Genomic DNA, 22460 nt, shown 5'->3' on the forward strand with positions numbered 1-22460 from the left:
ATATAAGCCTTTTCCCAGGGACCACTCTTTAGAGCCAAAAAGAAAGTTTGCTTTGTTGTGCAGAATTGCATTTAATTATTGTTTTAAAATGTCCTGCCAAGAACCATTCAGAATTCAGAGTTGTCTATAACCATTTGGTAGAAACCTAAAAGGAACCAGTTTTAACACGAGGTTCTCGAACAGGGGTGCTCCTTGAGAGCCACAATACTGTGGGTCGACTAGGTCCCCCAACAGTCAATAATTGGTAAACGCTTCACACGCTTCTGTTTTGACTACTTGACTTGATCAGGTGATTTGTACACTTGGTTGCGAGATCATGAGTTGAAAACACCACCACCTTATACTGTAGCTCTGAAGAACCACATTTGCCCATTCCTGATTTATCACAATCAACTCCTTTACAAAGCTGATCGAAACTTATTTCCACGTCTTCAGAAACCGATGATTTAAGGGTGCCCTGTAAGGCCTGCTCGATCGTGTTTGAAACCAGGACTGGCAATCCCCGACCTACAAGAATTTAAATCCAAAGATGGAAAAACAATATTGCGCAGTGGGCATTGTTGACTTTAATGTTAGCGCAAATCAGTCTGTATAGACTTTCTCTATAAAATTTGCAAAAGCTAGGATAAGAATAAAAATGTCATCATGTCCATTTCATATATGGCCAGTTTCTGGTGGCAAGTGTGCATTTTCTTTGTGGCTCAGCAGATACCCTGGAACTGAGAAGCTAGTAGTTTACCTAATGTGAACACTACTTGCAGAGGCAATATTTAGTGGAGTATTCTACTCTTTATTCATTTTCTTATTTTATGTAGCCTGTTTTCTCATATTTCATTTACTAGTTCTTGGCAATTTATCTGTTCTGGACTGTTGGATTGATCGCAAGTCTGAAAACGTGGCCTGTACAGAAAGCATTTAGCATTACATTGCTAAAAAATCTAATTACATGCAACACTTGTTTCTCTTTGTTGTTCAATCAAATGAAACCTAAATGAAAAGAAATCAGAAATTAGGCAACAACTTTATTTCGAAGGACAACAAAAAGGCTTTATTTTTGTTTAAAAGAAACAGGTTTCACAAGCACACTTGTTTGTGTGTGTATATATATATAAAAACACCACTCTAAAATATGTTAAAAGGGTTCAAGTTGTTCCATTCAATATATAAACCTGTAGAAAGGACAACCGATTGATACAGAAGCCTTTTCTGTTACCGAATCCTTATTGATGACACACTTGGTAATGTTGAAAACAAGAATAACATTTTAACATCCCTTGAGAGAATTTGAAATGTAATTCCAAACGATAGCAAAGCCATGTTGTATATCTTTTTTGAAAAGAAAAAGACATCAGTTGGAATCTCCATGTGCACAACACACAGGTAATGTTTATCTAAAGTGTACAATTAGTAACATCCTCTCTTAAATTGAATTTTCACCTCCAGGAACAGGAACAAGAAAGGTTTGTACATTCTGAATGAATATGAACAGTACTCCAATGTTTAGCATGGTTTACCATTCTGTTTCCAATACACCGACATTTAGCAGTGGTGTAGCAGTTTTTGGAAAGGTGTTAGAATTATTCCCTCAGATTCCGGAGTGGGCCCCTTCCAAAATTACTCTTAAAAAGTCTTCTATAAAGCCACAAATGCCTTTGTTTTAAATACAAGACATTCTAAACCAGACATAAGTATCCCAACTTCAAAATCAACAATTCTCACATTTTCAAAGTTTGACTGCTGTAGAAACATTCTTTACAATATATACAGTACATCTATTTCAAAAATAATGTTTTATATTGAGATGTTTAACCATAACATTTCCTCAGTGCCTTTCATCACAAGTATATTCAGGTACGTCCTCAAATGCCATAAGCAATAATAATTCATTCCAAAAGGCAGGAAAGAAAAAATGTATCAATGACAATAAGATATTCAGCTTATGACTTAACAATATTCTACACATTGTTGACAATGATCCAAAGGGAATATGTCATCACTGCACTTAGTCTACAAATTTCTTGTATTGTATTTCTCTTTTCAACTCAATGGAGGCATTACATACCACAAGTATCAGTTTGCATAGGCAATATTTTGCAGTTTTTACCTTCACCCTTAGATGTATATACACAAGGTAACACTAGTAGCATGTTTGGAATACTGTGAATACAAATGTCTGTATCCTTGCTAACAAAGAAGATTGGAGGCATTTAAAAAATGGTATTATCAATAACAGATGACAGTAACACCAGTAGATGCAGTTGCTGTTTGTGTCAGTTTCTTACTGGTAACAAAAGAAACCTTATGGAAATGGAAGGACACCAATGTTCTGAAAAGTGGCAGTCCTTACTGCATTTTCTCTTTTCCAGGTTTAAATTCCAAACGGCCTGAGTAACGCTTGATTTGTACAGACTGAGCTCTGCCTAAAATGCCTAAAATGAAAAACGGTTTGACTGACTTTTATTTTCATCTGCTGACCACAGCTAATTTCTGTTCCTAAGATAAACTGCAGTGAACCAAAAAGTGCTGTCAGACACTCGACTCACAGTACCAGTAAGGCACAGAATGCTGGGGCTGCTTTTCCTCACTGTTCTTCACCTACGACCTGGAGAGGCTGCTCTCTGCTGGTGCAAGAGGGTAATTCAATCCTTAAAATGTACTACAAAACCTTATATAAAGTGGATTTGAGGAATAAGTGGAATTATGTTTAAAATGTTATTTTTTTTTTATTTTCCAGGTTAGCATATTCTGCTTATTGCTAGATTTAAATGTTTGTATCTTTAAAAACCTAAATCTTGACATTGATTTACTCATGGTATACACTCAGAATTGTTTACCATTAAAAAAAGACAATTGATAAATCAGCCATAACACAATATACAGATTTTACAGGCCTTATAGACTGTCGGCTATGTCATGTGGTCAGACAGAAATATAATAAATACATCAGACAGAAAAATAACGTTTCTTTTTACAAACCGCCTACTGAAGCACAGGTTAAAATGTACATTTTTCAATGATTGTTTAACGTATGGTTACCCTGTGTTCAGGGTACAAACTTAGAACAATTGCATCTAAAATTCTGAAAATCCTATCCAAGACAAAAAATACAGTGCAAACACTTGAGTCAACAAGTAACATTTCATATTCAGGCTTTTAAGCAAATCTAGCAGTTACACATAGACTTAAAGTAAAGTATGTGCAAAAAATGCCTAAAGCTTAAACTAAATTTAAAAATTGTACGTTTTGAGTAAAGGCAGCAAAATTATGCATTTAAAATTATCTTTAAAACCCGTGGAATCAATCCACCGCTCAGCTGGATGGCATATTCAGTATTTGTTGTGATCTGGAGGTTAGCTTGCTTGACTAAAATGCCTTACATGACACGCTCCATTAATTAAACATGTGGCTGAGTCGTCCGTGGCAGAGGAAGGTGACGAAGATCCCACCAGAAGGAAGAGGAATATTTTCAAGTGAATGTCGCATGTCGTGGTACTGCATAAAAAGATCAATCTTTCACTGGAAGAAAATGGATAAACCAACAGGATTTAATTCATAAGACTAAAACTGCATCCCTTGAAGATGCAAGCTTTTCTTGCTCCTCCATCAATGTGCACACTAGAGTGAAACATCTTCTTCAGTGTCAGAACCAGGAAACCCCTTCAATTAATGCTGTTCACATTGGTTTGTTCAAAATAGCTGTGCCTTACTCTAATTTTCCTGACAATATTTTGTTAGTCTACCATTTTGTAAAGTACTTGACCTGGTTGTAAAAAGAGAGGTGGCACAAAGTTTAAGATCAAGAGCATCATTTGATGCAACAATATACACTGGATGTTTTTTAAACCTGTTTTCTTTTCGATACTGTCTACAAACAGCGGCACAAACACGCCCCAGTACATCTGAAACCCAAGTATGGTGAAATAACCCGACTCTACAGCAACCGGGACAATGATATTCCACATTACTGATTCAAAACTGGTCGATTTGTGTTCACATAAGGCAAATAATGTTAACCCATGAATTCCGCGACATTATTGTAGTAATAAAAATAAATTGAGGTAAATGGTAGAAACCCTAGAAGCATAAAAAATGGCTTACAATCTGCTCACTGTGAATAAGGTTTTTGTGTCATACAGAAGAGCGCAGTCAACGACACCAGTTTCCTGGTAAAGCGTCTTCTGGTACATCACCCCAGCCGCCACTGAAAAAGAAACTCTTGCCTCAAAGCCTGCACATTGCTGAACAGAGCAAGACGCCTTTGCCCCCCCGCTGTCACCTACTGCTCGATCATTTCAGAGTACAGGAGTCCCTCCGCGGAAATCGCGTCGCCGAGGCCCACGGTCCGTAGCGGATGCTTGCAGACCAGCACGGGGGTCAGGTGGAAAGAGACGTTCCCCCTGCGCCACACGGCCACAGGCTCGGCGGGGCTGAGAGTCACTCTCTCCCTGGGCTCCGCGTGGGACGTGTAGAACTCCAGAGGGGCCTTCAGGACCACCCTGCTGGCATCGATGGCCTGCGTCCCACAGGCCTGGCTCCCCGCTACCCGGGCCCCCGCGGACACCGCCGCCACCTGGTTGGCCCAGAAGCCGTCCACGGTGGCCAGGATGTGGTAGGCGAGGGTGTGGAAGTGGACGCGGGTCAGGTCGGCCTCCGAGCCGGCGTCCGCCCGGCCGTGCTGCGTCAGGACCCACAGGAGGATGTCGCTGACCCGGCCGACGTCCGGCACGCCGTCCCACGCCGCCAGCTGGGAGTGGGGGCCGGAGCCCGCCTGGGACAGGAACAGCAGCTCCTGCTCGTTCAGGCCGATGGAGTTCACGATGGGGAGGACCTGCTAACAGAGCACAGCCGGGGCTGTCGACAAGTCTGCCAGGCCGGGAGGGAGCTGGGAGCGCACGTGCTAGCGGGGAGGGCGGAGCAGTGTCTGCTGAGGAACGCCGGAGAGGTGGCTGATGGAAATGCTGAAGGACTATCCAGGCAAGCACAATACTTTGTATTTCGAAAAGGGTTACTCGGAGCGTGTCTATTGCACGATTTCTCATGGCCCCGTAAGTCTTACATGTTTAACTAAAATCTGTCTTGTGGAAAAATATTCAGCTTTTAATTTCCTACATGACTGGTACATCCTATAGACTCAAGGGCCTGCAAATTTAATAACTAAAAGGGGGGTGTTTTACTCTGTTCAGAGCACATTCTTGACACAGCTTCATAATTTAAAGCGGTGTATTGAATGCGTACTCTCTGTTAAATTTCTTTATTCATCCTTTATTGCTTCTTCGCTCTAGGCTGCGATACGAGCGGTTATCCCTTTGGAATGTCACAAAGGATCAGGAACTAATCTGACAACGTCAAGAGAGCAATGCACGCTTCATTTGTTTAAGCAGATGCATGCTTAATGACGTCTGGTGAAAAATATAAGAAAGGGCAGGGGAAATCTTTGCAAAACCCCACGTTCATTTAACTGGAACATCAAACATTTGATAGGGTTAAAACAGCAAGGGATATTAATCAGCCATTCTCCGATTAAAGGCCTGATATTTCAGAAAAACCAGAGGGTGCTAACTTCAAGACAAAAGGATACCTAGCTTAAGAGCAAACTAGAAATAATGAAACCAGAATGAAACCCACTTTAAAAAACAGTGCAGGAAGATTTAGAAAAAAAAAGCAGTCTCAACCTATGCTTTTGTTAAACTTATACATTTACCTCCTGCATTATACTGTTCATGTAGTCCTTGTCCGTCATGCTGGCCAGCTCCAAGTGAATGGGCACCTCATTGGGGATGTCCGACATGGCCACTACAGCCTGCGAAACAAAAGATGCAAGCCGTCAGCCACAGAGGACGTGATGCTGCTATGCTATGCACGGGGCCAGAGGTACAGTAACAGTCATTATGAGGGAAAACATCAGCAAAGAAAGGGGGCTCATAATTATCATTGATTAGGATATAATAAGGCATCACTGAAAAAGCCAAGCTGTGCTAACAGACTGCAAAGTTATGGAAGGTATCATTGTAAGTGGGAAACTCAAGAAGGGCAATTTGCACTGGAAAGTAGCTAGAAAGAGCTGTCTGCTATCTTCACAAGGTTCTGTACTCCCCTGTATAATGCAGCTTACTTATGTCTGGATTTTCTTTATGTAAGTTTCCATTTACACCAGTGGGGCAAATGATCAGCTTCTGGTAAAAGGCCAAACAGCTGTGTATTTTGGATCGAGTTAAACATGCATCCATTTACAATCATTAAGAGGTGTGAATGGATAGCAGAAGTGCACACCTGTTGCTCTGTGTGGATCACTACCTCAGTCCACACAGACCTGCCTTTCTGTTAACAGGGGCATTTTGTTGCATGAGTAAACACACCTGTGATGAGAAAACAACTTCCATTTCAAGGTGTTGGCCATAGATCTATCAGGCAAACAGAGCAGGAAATGTATCCAGACTGCTTTTATTAGAAGTAAGCATGCTTATACAATTGAAATATTATGAATTAGCACAATATTAAAGAATCTACACTCCTCCGTGCCATCTTACAAACCCCTCGGAAAATCAGTATCGGTACTCGCCTGGAATCTAAGCTTTGAAAGAAATGGTTACTGCAGCTATCGTAGCAGTCTGTGAAGGAAGTACACCAAAAAAAGCACTGAGAATATTATACAGATATAGTGGGCTGGGGAAGACTTATAAATCAGCCTAAGTAAATGGAGTAATAGAAATATTATAAATAATTCATATAATGAAATTCTCACTTGCTGTCACCACATAAAAAAGGTTCATGACTGCTTATTAATAAATGAAGGAATATTTACCGTTCAGGTTTTTTTATGGACTAGCATTACCCATGCATGTGAAAAGTTGCCTAAAACAATTTGAAGTAATGCTCACTGCGCTTGCACTCAAGCTGCTCCTCCAGAAACCAGGGAAATGATGATGCCACACCCACGATGAACAGCGCCTACTGTACTTCCAAGCCAGTGGACGCCCAGTGGAGGAATGGGGCCTGAAAGCTAAGCTCCTCACCTCGCGGAGACGCTGCTCCCACAGCTGCCGGCCCTGGCCCTCCATCATGTGCAGGCCGGACAGCACCACCAGGTCGGGCTGGAAGTCCTCCAGGCTGGCCACAAACACCTCCAGGGCGTTCATCTCCCCGTTGGCCCGGTCGTGGGAGAAGATGAAGCGGCTCGCCTGCGGGGCCACGCTGGAACCCCACCGCTCTCCTGGGAACCAGAAAACAGGGGCGGAAATCAACCAGCCCAGGGACCCCGCGTCCAGCCCCCCCAGCTCACTTCACCGGGGGAAAAACTCTTAACAGGCCGTCGTGCTAAAACTCTCCCCCTGTGACTGACACCCAGCAAGGGTAGTCCACTAAGAAATAAAAGGATGATCGGGAGGCTCTTGTTCATTACAAATGATGAGATGGCACAAAGTCGTGGCTGGTCAAGCTGTTCCAGTTTTTTTAATTCCCCGTTTTTTCTTCCCATGACTTTGACCTGACTCCCCACTTCAATTCCTACAACAGACTGCAGTGAAATAAAGGCAGCACTTATACAATGTTGAAACATGCATTGTACGCTCATCAGATCTTCTATACGGTTTTTCTCATACGGCGATTTTGAAACACGGCAGCTTTCCTCTCCATGAATGGGCAGTCACAGCTCTCACTGATAACGCCACAAAAGCAGTGTTACTGGAGATTACCGGGAGCTGGTAAATTTAGTAAACTGAAGTTTTCTCAGAACTCCAGCCTCCACCCCAGCCAACCACTACCACTCCTGTCCGCAGGGCACACTGGAACTGAGCTGTCCAATTCCAGGTAACAGGACCCAACCTACACTCCAAACAGAAGCTCCCACCACACGAGCCACCTGGGAGCCCAAGAATGTGAAATTTAATGTGCACTCTTGTTCTTTTCTCTTTCATATCTATCTAGGCCGCCCTATTAGAAAACACATCACAAGGTCTCTCAGAGAGGCGCACCCAAACGAGCAACGCAGTAACGCAGTTCAGATGAACTCGGTTAATGTAAGGTAGGACCGAAAACCAAACATTGTATAATTCAGACTAGACCTACGCTTACTACATCAATAAAGCTTTCGCCTACCAGTTTGATTGGATTGAATAGTATACCTAACTACAGCTTTGGTATAATAAAATACTGACGTTGAACTAATGCTACTGCTATATACAATCTTAAGTGACAAGACATACAGTCAAGGTATACAAGGTCAACACTGGGACCCCACAGCAGCTCAGCCTGTCTGCCTTAATGGTCTTCCAAGCTCTAGTCAAGCATCAAGACTGTTTCCATCACAAGTTGACACACACATGGTGGGCAGTTATCTGATTGTCAATCCCTTGCTGTCAGTGCACATTACTAATTTAGGAGATTGAATGACATGAAGATCTTCTGATTTTAGCACCAAAAGCTCAACAACAAATTGTCACGGAGATCAAGAAAAACGGGTCTTTTTCTCACATTGAGGGTGTCAAAGGGCTAAAGCAGGCTGCGATCCAGCGTTCGGATCCGGGTACAGGCGTGACCGCCGTGGTTCCGCGCGGGCTCGTGCCCTCGCCGCTCCACCCCGCAACACCTGGGGCGCGAACCCGGGTCTCCGGGGTAACGCCACAGGGAGCCAGCCCAGTGAGCTAAAGGAGACCTCCCCCAGCCCGGGCGGCTGAGGGCCCTGCCCACACCAGCTCCGCTACACAGGCACTGGCACGGCGACTCGGCGAGCTGCGGCTGCAGGGCGAGAGGCCTGAGGGCACCATTACCTGCCTTGTACTCCAGAATGAGGTGGAACTCGTCCGTCTCCTGGAGGGACTCTGGTGGGACCACGATCTGCTCGTCCAGCAGCTCGTGGAGTTTTGGCCCCATGGGGCCACACAGCAGCACCTGGGAGGCACGCAGAGAGGGCACGGTCACTCAAAGGTACCTGAACTTGATACTTTTGACCTTTATTGGTTTTGCCTTTTGTGTCTTAAGCCATTGCTTTCCCCCAAACAGAACAGGGAGCTTCTTGTTCCCAGGCACTTCCCTCGAAGCAATTTAACATTTTCTTTCGTACTTTCGGGAAATATGGAACAAGCTAGTACAACCTTTTTTCTTTTAATTCAGCTGGGCCCTTGAGTGTTAATTAAAAAGTCTTCTCATTAAGCAAAACCTTAATTCCACTGTAGTGCTCTCTGCGTGTCGCTTATGTTTAAAGAGGATCTTGCTCAGTATTACTTAAAATTTCTGTATAACATGCATCTGGAGACGTTCATCTAGAAGGTCAACAAAACCAAAACAATCTTCAGGTTTACAGAACAACACGCTACTGGGAGATGCCAAGAAAGTACCTGGTATATTATAGACTTTTCAAGAGATACCAGAGCTATTTTTATCTAAATCAGCTTGTTGGTAATCTTATTAGGCTTCAGGTATTGCTTCTCATTTATGCCTTGACATTCACCCAGTAGCCAGCTGAAGTATGAAGCTCACTTACTGTCAAGTGGGGGTGTGTTGCCAGTTTTTGACCAATAAGAGCAGCATTTCCACCAACATAGAGCTGAAAGAGAGAACAGGAGTTGGACTTGTAATAAAGAAAGGCAGAAATGTTGATTTTGCTAAACGTCATGTGCTTTGTAAAATAAAGTATGCCCACTTTGTGGAAAACTATCTTAATCATAATACCTAACATTTAATTGCAGTCAGTTGCCGTCTTGTGCCCAGATCTTGTCCAGTCACTCAGAAGCTGAGCAAGACTGAGCCTGGTCACTACTGGGCTGGCAGACCTCCATTGAACACCAAGTTTCTGTTTAAGGTTTGTTGTGCTCTTCCCTCTGGCCCAGAATTTTCACACCAGGTGCCATTCATTGGTGTCTCTTTAAAAATGTTAACATGACAGCTGCATATCACCCAGATGGGTGCTGCACCTCACTAGTGGATGAAGTAGATCACCTATAAATAAAGCGCTTTGGCGTTTATATAGGCATGATAAACTATACTATTAAAGTGTAACCTTAATACTTTACTGGCTTTTTGTGTCACATTTCAGCTTCTTCAGACTAAAAAACCTATAGTATAATGCGAAAGGACACTAAATTTCTGAGGTGAGGTGAAATTTACAACCCTGATGGCTGATCAAGTTGCTTTGACTGAATTAAAATTGAGCCTGTCTGTTTTGCATAGTCCTTGCAGCCACTGCATGGAGCATACATGACTTCAGCTCAGTTGAAATTCACTTACCAAATGGGTCATACAGCTTTACTAACCAAAAGGTTCTGTTCTGAGGTTTATTTTTAAGACAGTGTGAGTTTAAGTATGGAATATCCACTAAGACGCTCATTTTAAACAGCTCTGGTTGTGTTCTGAATTCAGAAGCCTCCGTCTGTTGCAATCAACTGGTGACCAGCTCTAAAAATGCCATCTTCAACGTAGTTGCACATGTTTTCAAGACTGTGGCTCTATGTACGTAACGAGGTCAGACACTGTGAACACGCCCAGAACAAAACACTGCCCTGAAAAAGAAAGCTACATTTTGCAGAACTAGGAAGTTTTAAATGGATTGATTTTATCTGGGACAAAATCTTTCAACGACTAGAAAGCCAACATGATGAACGCATGGAAAATCACAGCAAACGAAGTATAGGGAGTGCAGTGCCAGGTGTAACTGGGGCACTGCACAAACATGTAAGGATGTGAAAGCTCAGCTCATGCTAGAGAGGTATGGTACAGCACAGATTCTTGTAGCAGGATTCTGTGGCTTTCAGCTTCAAACAGATGCTCTTTATCAAATCAGTACTCCTGCACAATTTGGGCTTTTGGCTGATCAAAGAACGTTTCTCTGAGTCTGTATGTTCTATTGCATTTTATATTCCCCTTGTTCTGCTTTCTTCAAGTGCTCTGAATGGTGAAACCCATGATACATACTTTGACATGCCTCTAAATGGCTCCAGCAGTGGATAACATCTTTGTTTCAGTAAACGCAGTACTGCATTCACATCTTCTCGCAATGATCGCATAGCTCATATGTAAATGCTTTATTTAATTTGCGAGGTGGGAGAAATGGGCCATTTACCTGTTTTCATCATTGTTTGGAACAATTAATGTTAATACAAATGTGTTTACAGAAAACGGTATTCTGCAAGTTCCTCCATTTTGCCCTGGTGGGGGATCGCAGCTAAATAATGGTTCTATTTATATCAGCACATTTAAACCAGCACCAATAGTGGAGAATATTAATTTCTCTTCAGAAGCAGAAGGGTGCTCTGTATTATCGTCACTTCAAACTGTAAAAACAAACACAAAATTGATCATCTTGTACATCCATAAAACGACTATTGTAAGCCCAGCAAGTCTGTGTATGTGTAACCACATACAGTTTATGAACAGGTTGCTGAAATGCTGAAAGGAAAAGTTCCACAGCCGAAACGTTGTTTCTCTATTCTTTTCCTTTCCGCACGGAATAAACCTTTACCTGTTCCTCCGCAGCCTACGCCTATGCATGCTGGCCTTCAAACGTCTTTGCACATAGTTTATTTGCATGTTGGAATCCTCTCTGCCATTGTAAAGCCATTAGATTCACTCAATGCAGAACTAAGCCTGTGAGACGCACAGGTATGCGATTATACTACAGATTTCAAATCAGGGGGTGCGTGCAAAAAAACAGGGAACGCCCTGAAATGCTCAATACATTGACATTAGCAATGCAAACTCACCAGACTCGTTTTCCACCACAGGCCCAATATTACAAAATGGACCACAACTCCCTCAGATCAACCTGCACCTGGGAAAATCACATCTCCTGAGGCCCTACATTCCCGTTGATGAGGACTATGTTACCATTCCCACAACTGAGGAAACCTGGACCCCTGTGAAATCAGGGCACAAATAAATAAGAGCTGTACGGGCAGTGTGCTATTGAATCTACCCAAACACCAAGTGAAATTAAAAGTGTTGTCTGAAAACCGGTTTTCAAACATTTGTGAATACATTACTTAGTGGTACTAAAAATGAAATCACTTTCAGATTTAACACTACAAGTCTGTCCAAAACCACGAGAAATTGTCTCAGTCTTCTTCGTCATGCGTTTTAAATGCATTGTTGACAAGAAACTGCAGGTAGTATAAAAGCAGCACATGTGTGAATGTCAGTTCTGAGAGTTTAAACAGCACGAACACGTATGACCACTAAAGAGAAATGACTTTCTCAGAAAACTAAGTGGACTATAAAATTAAATTTTCCAACTATAAAAAGCAACAAAGACACTATTTACATTAGGAAGAAAACACAAGACTCATTATGGTAAGATGTAGCTCAAGTAATGGGGAAATGCAACTCTAAAAGCTTTAATTGCCATCAAGCATGCATAATTAAGTTAAAAACAAAAATCCAGTTCTTCATCACATGAAATATTAATTAAAGAGATCACCTGGGTCTTGAAGGGGATGCATGCAATGCAATTAATGTATAAAGAATTATAACTGATAAAAAATTACCATCTCCAGGTAACTCCTCCTGTAAAATAAACAGCCTTTTAGGACAAACTATTCCATAGTTTCAAGAAGGTTATAGGACAGCTGTAGAAATCAACAGCAACAGCAATTTCAGCTGTTTAAATCCTTGTCATCCCAAAGCACACACTTCAGTTCTGAGCTTTCCCTCTGTTGGGTGTTTTAGAAGTGTGAAACGTCAACTGTGGAAAAAGCGAATCTGAGGAAGTCTTCTGGAGAATTATTTTACACTGCTCCGCAGTGGGCATCCTTTAATACTCCCCCCATGGGATTCAGATAACGTTACCGGTTCTGTCTGAAATCCTGCCTGCAGCAGCGACATCTGCTCAGTTACCTGGGCCCCAGGGTACTCCACCGCGGCCCGGGCTATCCTCTGGAAGGTCTCCTTGTCGCTGTAAAATCTCTCTGCGGCCGCTCCCTGCTCCATGTAGTGGATGAAGGTCTCCTTCAGGTCCTCTTTGGAGCGCAGCACGTCGTGATCCTGCCCCGCTCCAGGATCCACAGCAAGAGCCTGGAGGAGCCCCACTCCCGAGACCACCACATCTACACAGGCATTGACCCTTGACAAGAGACAGACGGGAAGAGCAAGGTAAGAGACATTCGACCTGGGCCTCTCAGTATCTCTTAACTCAGTGGTCTTCTATCGGGGTCTTGCAGAGCCGGTGTACCTGCAGGTTTTCTAGGTCTCTGTGAAGTACAAGTACCTGAAGAGCTGGTCCATTTAAGACAATAATGAGCTAATGAGTCTGTCCCGGCAAGCATGGGCACAAGGTGGGACCCCAGAGCTGGACAGGATGCCAGTCCATCGCAGGGCGCTCTGCTCTTAATAGGTGTCGCTAAATGAACAGTGATGTAATCTCTATGCAGTACAAAATATAGGGGCTAGACTTTCATACTGTATTACCCCCTCGTCATCCTACAGGAATTCGGAGTGATACTGATGAGTGTAGTAGAAACGCAAGGTGAACACCGGAGATTCTGCTTGCAGCTGCTCCCATTTCCTTCGACACCACATTCCTTTGCTCAGACAAACACTATGAAGCATCTGGAGTGTCAGGATGTGTTATGGCCCTGTGCGAGCTATCCATGCCGTGCCAAGTCGCTGAAGGCGTGGTTTGGTGGAACCTACAGGGAAACGTCAGTGTCCGACACTTTCTGAGAATGATCCGAGTTTTCCGACGGGCTTATGATCAAGAACCTCACTGAAAACAGTGAACTCTGTCCTTCCATCTCAGCCCACTCACCCACCCACCCACTCACTCACCCCACAGCCACGCGGCTCCACTGCTTGGCAGGGGACGTGATGAGAGCCTCCCAGGCCGCGGCGATGGTCTGCTCGGCGGCCGCGGTGCCGGCGCCGCCCTGCAGGGAGCGCAGGGAGGCGGAGAGGTACCGCACGGCCCGCTCAGGGAGCTCGGGATCGGAGCGGTGCCAGATGCCCACAATCAGCGCCAGCACCGCTGCCACCATCGCCCTACGCCACATCCTCGTGTCCTGCGGGGCCGGGGCCGGGAGAGGGCGGGATCTGTCCTACAGGAGACAAAATGCAGCCCTGAAGCCAGACACTGCTCCCCGTGTTAAGTGCTGGATCCAGACACTGCTCCCCGTGTTAAGTGCTGGATCCAGACACTGCTCCCCGTGTTAAGTGCTGGATCCAGACACTGCTCCCCGTGTTAAGTGCTGGATCCAGACACTGCTCCCCGTGTTAAGTGCTGGATCCAGACACTGCTCCCAGCGTTAAGTGCTGGATCCAGTGTGTGAAGTGCTTATCCTACCTGTTCAAAGCAGGCTTGTTTTACTAGACATGCCACGCTTGGGTACTTTCAAAAACAGGTTTTTTTTTCAGGTTTTGTGGGTCACTGAACAATACTCTCGACTGTACAATTTGTATTTTTGTCCTGTTTGCAACTGTCTTGTCCCAGACATGAAAAAAGAGGTTTAGTATAGAGATATATACTACTTGGTATAATGCAATAATGTATCTTGCATTACTCAATAGCTTGTACGGCACATTTTCAGTGGCTACATTTAGGATTTAAATGGTAGCCTCATCACTGGCTAACATCATTGGCACTTATTGCCTTCCTATGAAAGAAAGGTCCACTGGTTTTGTAATTTAAGGAAAACTAGATGAAAATCTAATATAATTGTAAAACTTGCATATTTTATCCCAGCTCTCTTCAGTCCTGGCTCTGAAAGGGCTAGTGTGCCTACTGCTTAACATTCTGACCCGGCTCTTAAACTAAACCAGCAGGAAACTGTCTGAACCGGACAGGAATTTCATCACTCTGCTCTCCTCCCCACTGAGAGCTGGTGTGTGGGGAGCGTTCTGGCGCACTATGGCTGCCATCACATCATCCAGGTGGAGCTGCACACTGGTGGTGGTGGAGGGGATCCCCATTACCTGTAACGCTCTCTGAGTGGAGTGTCCAGAAAAGTGTTATATAAGTATAAGGAATTAGTATTATTAATTTCACATTTCTCCAGGCACCTTGCACAGACAAACCAGCTTTCCAGGACCAGGGCTGGTCCCCACTGCTTTATCCCAGTGAGGAATACCATGCTGATGCGCTGAACTGCTGTGTGCTCATTCTATTGTATTCTCAATTCTCAATTCCAATCTATAATGACTACCCAATGACGCAAAACCATACTTAAACCTATCTCTGATTTATCCAAGAGCAGTGTACTGCTTAAACTGACATACTTCCTTTTAGCAAAAGGAAATCTTATTATCTGATCATTAATTACAAAGTCCCCCTTGCATTTTTCATCTCCACTTAGAAGTTCTAGCATGTTAAAGCTGTACCCAAGAGAAGGTCCAGCTAAAACACCAGACAAAAGCACAGCCAGAGCTCCTCCTATCTTTTCTACTTAACCTTACCATTACTACTACCAACCCTAATAAGAATAATATAAAGGATGCTTCTCATCCTTTTAAATAAAACCAAGAGAAAAAGGCGTCTCTTTATTTAAAACTGTTAATAGTATTCAACCACTGACTGCATACTCGACAGTATGGGAATCTCTACGTTATATAAAATCAGCACAAGTGACCAAATTTAAATTTTAATCATTAAAAGTTCTACCGTTAATAAACAGGCTGCAATGCATAATTAACATTGCTTGTATTTACTTGAATACACAAATTCGTTAGACTGAACGTGCCATTTTACATTTTAATATTGCCCCCTCAGGCGTGATAGGCACATTTACTTTGGATTAAAAATACGATTTAGTGAATTCCTTGGCTTGATTGTAGTGAACGGGAAAATGAAGGTAACTAATTCATAACGACTTTTTAAAACGGTGCTAATTTATTTGGGACCTAAATTTCTGGGTTAATCTCCCAAAGCACGAGTTTTTTCCAACATCAACTCGAAATTACCGTCATATTTAAACTAAAACTGTATATCATTTAACAAATGTATTCAATGCAGTTTGCATTTCCTGTGCATGTCTTGTGCATTGGGCTGAAATACTACTACTACTACTACTGTAATTTGTCACCGTTGACATAATTTATTCACCCAGAGTGAACACATACGAGCCAAACCGGAGACGATTAAAAAGTAATTTCATCGACGCATGTAATCTGTAAAACGGAGTACGAACCAGTAATGGATTCTGCAGAACTCGGAACCGCGGCCGGGCAAGTCTGCGAGCGGGCAGAACTGTGAAGCTACGTTTCTCAGACCGGCCGCCACGTCTGAAACCGAGGGGGCCGGATTCCTCAGTGCGGTAACTTAAACCCGCGTCCCTTTCGCGGAAGCTACGCCGATTCGCGGCGCACCCAGATTTCTGAAACGCACTTGCGCTATCTGCGCTACCATCTCCCCTCCCCCCCCCCCCGTGGCCCGCTAAGGAGTTGGCGTACGGTCTGGCGCTGATGGCGCAGCCGTGCTTGCAGAATACCCCGGAAACCCGGAAGACGCGTGGTGCACAGTGAAGCTGTTGAGATTATAGACAAGGTAATGGCGTGGGGGAGACCCCCGGGACCAAAGGCGAAAAACTGTCAGAAAAAATGAGCACATACTGTTCTAGTATGGATTTCTTATTCTTGAGTGGGTCGTTTTGATCGTTTTTTTTCGTTTGGCGTAAAGTCCTGGAGGTAAAGGTCGAAAAATCTGCGCGTTAATTTACAGCGCACCCCTGTTTTTTGGTTTGTCTGTCGGCGAATGAGAGAAAACCAGTGAGCAGGGCGGCAGGCCGCTTCGATTTGTAGGCGAACCGTCTGGTTTGTAGGTGCGATTTGTTTGAGGAAGAAACTTAAGAGTTGTTGTTGTTGTTGTTGTTGTTTTGTTTTTTTTAAGGCACGGCCACCTTGTTTTAAGATTTTCCAGTATTTCCCTGTTACACATCACTGCCTTTTGGGGTCTTGATTTGTATTTATTGCATTTAACGTAATTCAAGTTTTGTTGTAGGAACTCAAAATCAAGATTTTTTTTTAAAAAACTGCGATTTCCTTGCTGTAATGCCGTGTTTTAAAATTATTTTTTTTTTTAGATTTGATCAGTCGAACTTGCACAAGTCAACACTTCCATCTGCTGCCGTAAATTTACTTCTGCAACCCCGTGTTCAATATGAATGTGCTTGTATAGACAGAAATATTTTGTTACACTTTTGTGATGATATAAAAGTATTGTGTTTCTAAATAAATTGCAGTTGGGTATTTCAGAGCACCTGTATAAAATACACTTTGAAATAACTTACGTTCTCGTAATATCTTAGACCAGCAGTAGTTTAAATGGATGAAATGTACATCGAGGTAGAAATGTGTGGTACCGTATTTCAATAACGTAACACATTTTCATCGCGTTTCGAGATCAGCCCTGTACTACAGAAGCCTGGGGGGTATTTTTGAAGTGTTTAAAACAGATGTTAAGGTTATATTGAAATGTAAGAACACGAAAGCTGTGCGGACCTGTGCTTTACCTTGTTTGATTTTTTTTTCATAAAGTGAAGTTGTGTTGTAATATGTACGTCTGACGGTGTTAGTCATGTTATATGTGCTCTCGTTTGTATTGTATTTTTGCTGTTATGATTAAAAGCGTTTAAAAAATAATGGCTATTCCTATACACAAATACACCTTCTTTCCTACAAATGTCCAGCTTCAAGCAAAGGAGCTTAACCTTCATATGCGAACACCTCTCCGCAGTACTCCTGTAGATCACGTCTGTGATCAGGTGTATTGAGACATTTTCTGAATCATGTTAGCGGTTTTTTCCTAGTCACATGAGAGTCCCAGAAATCACTGCTATTTTTGTATTTCATATTTCCTCCTTTCTTTTGCAAGCTGTTTTACTGAGACTTCACACAGTTTTAATGTATTACCCAGTCATATTTTGGTTTTATTAAGTCAATTTCCTTTGACTATGGTGCACAGATTGTACTTTTTTAAATCAGATTACATTGATTTGCTGCTGTGGAACAGAGGTCAGGTCTTGCATCGCAAATTCAGAGCGACCCGGGGAAGAGCAATGAACTGTAGCGATGTTGTACATACAGTAGAGGGCGCTGTTCGCCTGGACTTCACCACCGCTGTCATCCACTGAAGCCTGAAGAATCGCTGTAGACGTTAAGGCTGGACAGTTCAATCCAAGATCATCTACGTTTTGCTTTGAAGAAGCCGTTAAAAAATGAATGGATGAAATAAAAGCGTCCTGTTTTGTTAGTTAATAGAGCAGACAACAACAGGGCATTAACAATTGATACAGATTCTTGAGTGGTAGTTCCCATATTGAATTCACTCTTTGGTTCTGTAGATTGCTCTTTGACTCACACAATACTTTTCCAGTACTGTATGTGTGTGTCGGACATATTGCTGGGAAAGGTCATTGTATGACGTCCAGGACTTCTAAATGCTTTTCACATGTTACAGAGTTCCTTGCTGAGACTGAGTTGTTTTTTTGCTATACCAGACTGTGAAGGGCTGCTGCTCTGAGACTCTGAGTTTGAGCTAAGCCACTGAGCCAACAGAGAGCGAGGTTTCAGAAATGCCCTTCGATCCATCAAGTCTGGCTCTAGGCCCTAACAGGGAGTTGGGAGTTTGTGGTGAGAAATGTATTTTAAATAAAATGTATGTGTTTCTATCCAAAAAAATGAAAAGCACAGCGTGCGTGCATATTTTGATCACTGTTTGCTTTCCTGCTCTAGAAGCTGTGTGAGACTTGTTGGCAGACATGCAGATGGAGAAGCACAAGTGATCAGCTGATCACAGGGAGCGAGTGAAGGTGTTGTGGATCAGGATAGGTGAACAGGTGATCTGAAAGTTGAGGAAACAAAACTAGCAATGCAAAAATACAGAATCTCACTGGACACGATAAGCAGACATTTTCATGTTTGGCCAGACTGTTAAAATATTGATTATTCAGTGCTAATATAGTGATATTACTAAGGGTATAGAATACTAGTCTTTATGTCAACTAAAAGATAAAAAGACTCTCCTGATGAATTCCAGATCCTTGCCTGAGTAGTATTTTTAGTCACTTCGGGAACTGGCAATATATGCTTTTTGGTTTTTCTTTCTAAAGCTCTTGATTACCTGATTACTTAATTTGATAAACTAGTGCTTGTTTGCCCTGCAATGGACTGGCGTCCCACCCAGGGTGTATCCTGCCCTGTGCCTGTTGCTTGGCAAGATAGGTTCCGGCTCCCCTGCGATCCTGAATTGAAAGAAGCGGGTAGGAAAGGGATCGGTTGATTGGTTAATTGACAAATTGGTTTGTTTCTTTCTGGATGGTAATCTGGCTTGTTTTATAAGGCAGCAGCATTTTGAATGTGTTGCCCAGTATGGTCCAGGTAATGAATTGATAAGTTTGGTTACAGAATGTCATACTCATATGCTCTCTGTGAATACCTGACATAAGGACATCACAATGTGAAGGAGAGGATGCCATCAGTCCATCCTAAATTGATTGGTTATTAGAAGTTAATTGATCCAAAGATTTCACTCTTTATGTAAAGAAGTACACACTGTCCTCAATTTTAAATGTGTTTCCTCTTACATATCCCTTAGATACTTTAGGTGGTTTGCTCTCCACTGATCACTATAAAAGTCTGACTTGCAGATTTGTCTTGGCAGGGAAGGATGCAGAAGTTTAAGTCCTACAGGCATCTTAAACTACAAGGAGAACATTTATACCTGAATAGTCATAGTTCATAAACAACTTCTGTGAAACTGTGAGACCAAGCAGCTAAAGTGTAGTCCAAGCAGCACAGTTTTATAAGATCTGCGGTCAGTAGCTCCATGTTTTGGTTCAATTACTAGAACACCGATATGTTTGATGTTCCTGGACAATAATGAGCATTAGAGAAAACAGATGAACCTAGGCAAAAGAATTGAATTCCTTTTATATATACTGTACACATACATTCTTCAGGCACTAATGTGAATAAGTGGGTATGAAGTGGAGACAGGGGCTTTGTGAGCACAAATAAAATACACACCTTTCTTAGAGCTTGAGCTTTTTTCTGGAATCGTGCCATATGAGGACTGAAAATCAATGTAGTGCAGAGTCTTGGTGTAAGTGTTGAAATATTGCAACTAAAAATCTATATAACCAAAGGGTGATTATGGTATTTATAAACAGCAGGTAAAGGGTGTAATGGTGTGTACAGTGTAGCAAGATTATACTGTAGTATACTAGGATTCTCTATACAGTGTAATGGAGTGGATCATAAAGAATTACCTCATTGTCTTACTTAGAATATGCTGCATTTGGAAAAAAATGTTTTTTACAAAGAAATAAAACATAAACATCAGTTTCCCAATCAACATGTTTCACAGTAATTTCTAAAGGACTGAAATGTTTCAATATATAGTATTCCATGGCAATATTAAAAGCATTTTATGATGTCTCGACTGTTGTGCGAGTAATACTGCAGATAATTAAAACAGAGTGTCATTCACTTGTACAGATTGTGCTTTAGCAATACCTAGGTTAATCATTGAATTGCTATCAAAGTTCCCAAATTCCAATTCCAGTTTTCCATTTTTCTGAAAGAAACCACTGTTTATGATTGGGCCTGTGCTTCATCTGTCTGCCTCCCACTGGAGAAGGCAGGTAATTTGATATTATTGCGACTTGTGAATGAAGGTAGTATTTACAGCCACAATTATGTTATATCTGTTCTGTGTTCTCTGTGCTATTACACATAATAAATTGATTTAGCTTCAATGGTATTATCAAAAGTTTCATGTCCCTAATAATGAAAATTATACCATGTCACAACAAGTCGTACATCCTGGCTTGGGTTTAATTTTTAATTTAGGTGGTGTAATGATGCAAATAATGTATTTTAATTAAATGTCTTCAGCCTCAAAGGATGTAGGAATCACGGTTTTGCATCTCAATGAACTACCTGCTCAGCTATAAAAATAAAACGGATGCAAAGCTTAACAGGGATGTTTCGCTTCTGACAGCAATGAAGGATTTTGCTTTCAGCTTCCCCTGCAAACTTCCAATTCTCAGACCCAATTTTCAAAGACCCCCTGCTGCCACCTGCAGAGAGGTTTTATCTGTGTGGATCTTCTCTTTTTCTCAGATCTTGTGGTTGTCAGATGTGTGTAGTTCTCTGTCAGTGGAAAAATACAACTCTTTATTCTCTTTCCTGAGAGTTTAAATAGTATCATTAGGGGCTGTTGACACCTGTCACGTCTGCTTGTCCGTCTGTCTGTTTAAGAGAGTCACAGGTATTTGACATGTTAATTATATGATCAGCGTCCAGATTGGCTCTTATTTGTGGCTAGCTTCTGTTCAGCTGAAAAAAAAAGTCAGCAAAAGGAAGGCATTATAGAAGATGATAACAGCATGACTATGAACTTTGAACAGCCATTCTGGGGTTTAAATACACTTGAAAATCTCCTCCAGAGTCAGGACTGTGTGACAAAGCATGCTCTCATCATGCAGTTCTCTGACTGGAAGAAGATGCGTGGTGTTTAGACAGCACGGCTAAAATACAGGGTCAGTCGCTTTTTCACCCTTAAACAGTTTGAAAGTACCATGTAAACTGGAGGCACTCAAGTCTTTGCAGCATTCGAGATCCTGTTAGCTTGACGTTGGCTCCCTTTCTTCCCAGCACAAGAGCAGCACTGAAGCACGAATACTGATGGCAAAAAAAGAAAGAGTGAAAGCATGTTGAATCTTCCATGATGTGTTAACACCAGTTATGTTTTTACAAAATAGACCCTCGTCTTTTTTGACTTGCAGCATCCACATTTAAATTGGACTTGCTCTCCAGCAACAAAAACCTGCAGTTCTCCCCATTAGCATTAGTTCCACCTATTTTGCTCCTGATACTCCCTGCCCCCTTACTGTAGACAGGTCCTTTCCGTCTACCAGGGGAGCTGATATCTTATTCACCTTCCCCTGTCCCCTTCCAAATCTGACTTGGCAACAAAGACTGGGCAGAGTCAGCTCTCTGAAGAAGGCCGTGTGAGCCAGCTCTGACAGAGATGGGTGGCTTCTGCTGATCAGACAGCCGATGTCAGAAGCCTGTGATCCCAGTTCTCCTGTCTCTAGTTACCATATGTTCATTCTCCTTTTGGTAATAGCAAACAGGAGACTCCACGTTGCCCAACTGACAACCAATGGTGGTGTAAAGCACCTCAAATAAAAATGTCTCCCCACTTATGTTCAGCAGTAATTCTGTCTCCTGAGAACTGGCCCACTATAAGAATCTCCCAGCTACCTCGAAGTCTCCCCTTCACTACACCATCTTGATCTCTCCCACTGGTTCCTGGTGGCACAAGCAGGATGCTAAGAAAAGCAGGCTGCATCACTGCTGGGAGAAACACAAAAGACTCTTTCAGCACCATAGTGATGTATATTCACTGGTGCATATGATATTTTTAATATCAGTCCTGATTATTTAAATGTTCCCTCCAATAGATAAATATTAATGAGATCATTTGCATTATTGCATGCTGTTAATTTCCCTAATACAGAACTGCATAGCAACATTGTCTG

At 42.5% G+C, this 22460-nt stretch overlaps 1 protein-coding gene and 1 long non-coding RNA gene across 4 annotated transcripts; one reads left to right on the top strand and one right to left on the bottom strand.

Moving 5' to 3' along the window:
• Nucleotides 1-1021: 1021 nt before the first annotated feature.
• On the bottom strand, nt 1022-16271 carry adpgk (ADP dependent glucokinase). 3 transcript variants are annotated; one of them, XM_088641689.1, is made up of 8 exons: nt 16104-16271; nt 13753-14018; nt 12823-13048; nt 9479-9541; nt 8766-8886; nt 7014-7210; nt 5702-5800; nt 1022-4828 (listed from the first exon to the last, which is right to left on the bottom strand). In XM_088641689.1, the coding sequence occupies exons 2-8, from the start codon at nt 13971-13973 to the stop codon at nt 4277-4279; spliced, it is 1479 nt and encodes a 492-aa protein (XP_088497815.1). In that variant the 5' UTR covers nt 13974-14018; nt 16104-16271; the 3' UTR covers nt 1022-4276. The 3 variants fall into 3 exon arrangements, with proteins under 3 accessions (XP_088497815.1, XP_088497813.1, XP_088497814.1); XM_088641687.1 differs by having other exon boundaries at nt 1022-4831; XM_088641688.1 differs by having other exon boundaries at nt 1022-4831; nt 13753-14013; nt 16104-16270.
• A 115-nt stretch (nt 16272-16386) lies between these two features.
• Nucleotides 16387-17553, top strand: LOC148659453 (uncharacterized). Its single transcript, XR_015940478.1, has 2 exons — nt 16387-16733; nt 16995-17553. It is a non-coding gene; the product is annotated as an uncharacterized LOC148659453 (long non-coding RNA).
• Nucleotides 17554-22460: the final 4907 nt, after the last annotated feature.

This window comes from Lepisosteus platostomus, chromosome 7, assembly GCF_059453375.1.
Source record: "Lepisosteus platostomus isolate fLepPlt1 chromosome 7, fLepPlt1.hap1, whole genome shotgun sequence".
NCBI classification, from domain to species: Eukaryota; Metazoa; Chordata; class Actinopteri; order Semionotiformes; family Lepisosteidae; genus Lepisosteus; species Lepisosteus platostomus.